Source organism: Eptesicus fuscus, chromosome 6 (genome assembly GCF_027574615.1).
Source record: "Eptesicus fuscus isolate TK198812 chromosome 6, DD_ASM_mEF_20220401, whole genome shotgun sequence".
Classification (NCBI taxonomy): Eukaryota; Metazoa; Chordata; class Mammalia; order Chiroptera; family Vespertilionidae; genus Eptesicus; species Eptesicus fuscus.
This window is the reverse complement of record NC_072478.1, coordinates 13,794,577-13,799,739: the sequence shown is the minus strand read 5'-3', so window position 1 is coordinate 13,799,739 and position 5,163 is coordinate 13,794,577. Positions and strand designations below refer to the sequence as shown.

General features: G+C 64.0%; 1 protein-coding gene across 2 annotated transcripts; it reads left to right on the top strand.

Annotated features, from left to right (window-relative positions):
• Positions 1-5,163, top strand: FGF17 (fibroblast growth factor 17). Of its 2 annotated transcripts, none has more exons than XM_054716804.1 (5): positions 1-35; positions 222-258; positions 3,116-3,260; positions 3,479-3,585; positions 4,870-5,163. In XM_054716804.1, the coding sequence occupies exons 1-5, from the start codon at positions 1-3 to the stop codon at positions 5,161-5,163; spliced, it is 618 nt and encodes a 205-aa protein (XP_054572779.1). The 2 variants fall into 2 exon arrangements, with proteins under 2 accessions (XP_054572779.1, XP_028016451.2); XM_028160650.2 differs by having other exon boundaries at positions 3,083-3,260.

Here is a 5,163-nt window from a genome sequence, read left to right as displayed (position 1 = left end):
ATGGGAGCCGCCCGCCTGCTGCCCAACTTCACTCTGTAAGTGCCGGCCCTTCCCCTTCGGACGAACGGGAGTTCCGTTGCCCTCCCCAGCCTCCGGCAGCCCTAATCTCACCGGGACTCCCACACGGACGGGCGGGCGGGGCGGGGGCGGGGGCGGGGGCCGGTGCGCCCTGGGCTGGCTGCTGGCACCCACACCTGGGTCTGCCTCGTGTCCCCACACAGGTGCCTGCAGCTACTGACTCTCTGCTGTCAAACTCAGGTAGGCCACCTGCCCCGCGAGCTTCTCCCCGTGCCTCCCACCCACCGACGGGGGAGGGGCAGTCTCCTTTCTTTGGACGGAGGCAGGTCCTGGCCTCTCTCTGGGGTTTGAGGGGGTCCAGCTCTGAAGGGGAGTAGGAAAAGGGGCTACCGCAGATTTGGGGACCGACTGAGGTTTTTAGCTGTGTTCTTTCCCGTGACCCTCCCTGCTTCCCCCTGGGGTCTCTGCCTCGCTCTCCATCCCTCCACACTGGGTCACCCCAAGGCTAAGTGCAGAGGCCACACAGACTGAGGGATGGAGCCGGGAGTGGCTGGAAGAGGGCGGAGGTGATGGCTCCATGAGGCTTGTACCTGAGAGGACAGGTTTCCATGCAAAACCACCTGTGTATTCCACTCCTGACCGCACTCCCACCAACACAGGTGTCCGGGGGGTAGGGGGGTGCTGTCCTGGGGGTTATGGGAGCAGAGTGCCCAGCCAGGGCAGGTGACTCCAGACACAATGAGGTCAAACCCGAAAGAGGTTGTCTGAGAGGAGATCCAGAGTTGGCTTCCCCAGGCTCCCCCACCCAAGCCTGCCGCCCATGCCCACTCCCCCTGCCCAGCTGCAGCCCCAGGCCGGTCCCTTTTTGTGAGCCTCCATAACAGGGCAGCTATTAAAATGCACTGGCCCAGAACGCGCCGGGGAGATGGCGTGGCTTTCCCAGGCCAGAGGCCGCTTCCCTTCGTATCCAGTGGGGACTTTTTTTGAAGGTAATGCCTTTTCTCTGAGAGGGAGAGAGGCTGCCTTTGAAGCAGTGGGGGGGTGGGAGAGAGAGACACCCCCCTTTTCCTTCCCACTTTTGCTCAAGCCCCCCGTTCCAGGCCTTTTGCTTCACACGTCCAGAGAGAGCGAGAAGAAAGCCCCCAGCCTGGCCGGGCGGGGGCGGGGGTGGGCCCAACCTGTTCTGGAAGGGGAATTAGCACAATGGTGCCGCTGGCCTGGCGTTTATGGCCTGGCTGAGGCCCCATTCAGGATTCGGGGAAGGTGGCAAAGCTGTCCTTTCCCCCTTGAAGTGCCCCCTCACCCCCCTGGAGGGGGGGCCGCAGGCCGGACCACAGCCATGCTTGAGGGGCCGGCTGACAAGCAGCTGTCTGCGGCACTGGAAGGGGAGGTCCCCCACAGCGGGAACATGAAAGGGACAGGCAAGGTCCCGCGGGGAGAGCGACTTGTGGGCTGTGGGCTGTGGGGGGGCGTGGGGCTGCTTTTGTGCAGGGCTTGGAGGGGGATGAGGAGAGGAGGGGGCCCTGGGGGGGCCGCGCTGCTCCTGACCTGGAACAGCCGGCCAGGAGGAGGCTGCCCGCCAAGAAGGGCGGAGGGCCTGAACCTGGGCCAGGCGGCTGGGGCCGGGGGCAGGCGGACCCCACCAAGGGTCCTGGGCCAGCCAGACCCCACCTCCTGGCAGGGAGGCAGGTCTCCCACCCCAAATCCAGGCCTCAGGGTTTTCGAGGGAGGCGCGTGGGGTGGGCTGGGGTCTCCTGGGCTGGGGGCCTGGCCTGCGGGCAGCTGAGGTTGGAAATGAGCAGTGACACACGAAGGGTTAACCCCCAGCAGGTTACACTGTCAGCCTCAGGCTGCTCCCTGCCTCCCCTTCCTCAAAGCCAACACTCCCTCCGCTCCCTCCAGGAGAGAGGGGCCCTAACAGATGCCGGCCCAGGTCTAGCTCTGTCCAGAGGGTTGGCCTTAGGGGCTGGGGGCCGGGGAAAGGCTGTCCCAGCACGGCCACGGGTCCAGGTGGAGAGAAGCATTTCGGTGCCGGCCCTGAGGCGGTGGCAGCAGCTGGGAGTGCAGTCAGGCTGCACCTGTCTGCAGAGGCGGGAAGCGGTCTCTCGGCTCAGTGCTGCAGACGGCTAAGGGGAGACCAGGTACTCTCCTGCCTTTGTTTACAGGCTGTGTGGGCGGAAGAGCCCCTCCCCCTCCCGGAGGAGCGGGTGGGCAGCGGCCTGGCCGGCCACGGTGCCCAGGAGCCTCTGTTACATTGTGCCTCGGGCAGGTGGCCTGGCAGGGGCAGCCTTGGACCGCTGCTGACAGCACCTGCGCAGCTCCTTGGCCTCCCTCCACTAAGGAGGTGCCTCACCCAGGCAGGAGGGAGGAAGACTGGAAGGGGTCTGGCTTCTCTGAGGGCCCCGAGCACCCAGGGGAGAGGCAGGGGAGCAGGCCCAGCTCAGGACCCCACATGCTACTAAGAAATGCTTCCAGGGGCCCGCAGAGCTAGAGACAAGGGTCTCACAGCCCCCACGATGCTCGCCGGTGACCCTAACAGACCAGCCGCTGTGTGTGCATGTGCGTGTGTGCGCGCGTGTGCTGGGGTGGGGTCCTTCAAGGCTAGCGGGGAGGATGGAGGGAAACCTGGCTGTCCTGGCTAACCGAGCCAACGCCCCAGAGTTCTGGAGGGGTGGCAAGCTCCATGCGAGAAGCAGGACAGGGTTCTGTCTCCAATTCGCTGTGTGGCCTGCGCACCTCCTCCTTAGAATATGGGGATCAGATTCAGAACTGAAGGCTCCCCCCAGCTCCCAGAGTCACGACTCCAAGTCCGCACCCTGTCACCAGGAGTCCTCAAGCCTGGGCAGCCAGCCCGTCTCTCTGCAGGCTGACAGGGAGCCCAGAGGTCATGACTGGCTCACCCACTGGCCAGAGAAAGTCATGGCTCCATGCCCCCTTCAGCCTGCACCTCGACCTCCCAGGCCTGCCCCGCCACGCTCACCTCTGTGCCCCTCTCCCCTGGATGGACCAGTGGTGGTGTCACCCAAAGCAAATTGACACTATTTTTCCCTTGGTAACCGCAAAGGGGGAGAATCACCCGTCTCCTAATTTTAACCAGTACGTGAGGGACCAGGGCGCCATGACCGACCAGCTGAGCCGGCGGCAGATCCGTGAGTACCAGCTCTACAGCCGGACCAGCGGCAAGCACGTGCAGGTGACCGGGCGTCGCATCTCCGCCACCGCTGAAGACGGCAACAAGTTTGGTGAGACCCAGCCCTCACCTGAGGCCACCCATACCCCTGGCCAGCTTCACCTGGTTCATCCCAGATCTTGTGTCAGGGCCTCCCCATGTTCCCCACCTGAGTTCAGAGGTCAGGTTGGCTGCGGGGGGTGGGGGGTGGGGGACGGGGGAGAGGTGGAGGGGGGCTCCCACCCCCTGGGCTTGCAACCCTCATAGACAGAAGTCTCTCTCTCGTGACAGCCAAGCTCATAGTGGAGACGGACACCTTCGGGAGCCGGGTGCGCATCAAGGGGGCTGAGAGCGAGAAGTACATCTGCATGAACAAGAGGGGCAAGCTCATCGGGAAGGTGAGGCCCGAGGACAGAGCAGGCGCTTGACTGGGTCCTCCTGGGGTGGGGTGCCCCGGGCCAACAGCACCCCCATTGCAGGGTGACCGGGGACATGACTCTTCTGCTCTCACCCCCCACTGCCACTCTGTGTTCTCCGTGCCAGTGAGTCCCTCTGGACTGACAAGCACTCAGAACACTGACTGGTCCAAGGGCCGTTGCTCAGACTCATGGGCATTTCCCAGCGTCCATGAGTGAGAACTTCAGCACCTACATAACGCGGCAGCCCCTGTGTTGCGGGTTCAGTGCTCACTGGGGTTGAAAGAGGGCATTCAGACAGGGTCAGACGCTCCCCCAAGGTCTCCACGGACCCAGCCAGCGAGAGGCACGCGGACCGCCTGCTAGTGTAACCGTGTGCGCGAGTGTAGCCGCCTAGCGGGACGGCGTGCTAGTATAGCCCACGCCGCGGTGGCGGGTCCAGCGTCACTGAGCAGGGGAACTCCACTTCTTTAGCACCGGTCAATCCTGGCTTCCGGTTCTGGCTGTTCTCACAAAAATGTTTATTTTTGTCCAGCCTCAGGCTACTCGTCTGTACAAATGGGCACAGCATCAGGGTTATCTGGAGAGTCTCAGGCTGCCTGGATGGCTCTCGACACAGCTGGTGTCCATAAATGTGTGCCCCTTCTTTCCATCAGAGAACGGCGCCTCCTTTCCCTCTCCCAGCAACGCCACGCACCCACCGAGGGCTGCTCTTGTGTCCGAGCGCCCACCGGTTAAGCAGGAAACCGCACAAGCCCCTAGGCCCGTGGTCGGCAAACTGCGGCTCGCGAGCCACACGCGGCTCTTTGGCCCCTGGAGTGTGGCTCTTCCACAAAATGCCACGGCCTGGGCGAGTCTATTTGGAAGAAGTGGCGTTCGGAGAAGTTTACGTTTAAAAAATGTGGCTCTCCAGAGAAATTTCAATCGTTGTACTGTTGATACTTGGCTCCGTGGACTCATGAGTTTGCCGACCGCAGGGCCTAGATCTTTACGCCTCGTCTCGGGAAACCGAAGCTCGGCGTGGCTGGATGCCTGGCTCGAGGTGTACAACTTCCAAATGACGGGCCTGCCTTTAAGTGCAGGTCTGACTCCAGGCACAGCTCGCCCCTCTCTCCCCGCGTGGCCTCCCCAGCCAGGGCACCCCCTCCCCGGGCAGAAACCCTCGGGGTCCCCGCCCTCCGAGGTCTTAAGAGAGGCCCCTGAGGCAGAGCCGCTGGGCCGGGCCGGGTGGGTGGACACACGCCCCTCCTCTCCTCTCCCTGGCAGCCCAGCGGGAAGAGCAAAGACTGCGTGTTCACCGAGATCGTGCTGGAGAACAACTACACGGCCTTCCAGAACGCCCGGCACGAGGGCTGGTTCCTGGCCTTCACGCGGCAGGGCCGGCCCCGCCAGGCCTCCCGCAGCCGCCAGAACCAGCGGGAGGCCCACTTCATCAAGCGCCTCTACGAGGGCCGGCTGCCCTTCCCCAACCAGGCGGAGAGGCAGAAGCAGTTCGAGTTCGTGGGCTCAGCCCCCACCCGCCGGACCAAGCGCACGCGGCGGCCTCAGCCCCGGACGTAG

Coding starts and splice junctions, on each gene's coding strand:
- FGF17 (XM_028160650.2), top strand. CDS start 1: ATGGGAGCCGCCCGCCTGCTGCCCAACTTCACTCT. Junction 259..3,082: donor CTCTCTGCTGTCAAACTCAG/GTAGGCCACCTG, acceptor GTAACCGCAAAG/GGGGAGAATCACCCGTCTCC. Junction 3,261..3,478: donor TGAAGACGGCAACAAGTTTG/GTGAGACCCAGC, acceptor CTCTCGTGACAG/CCAAGCTCATAGTGGAGACG.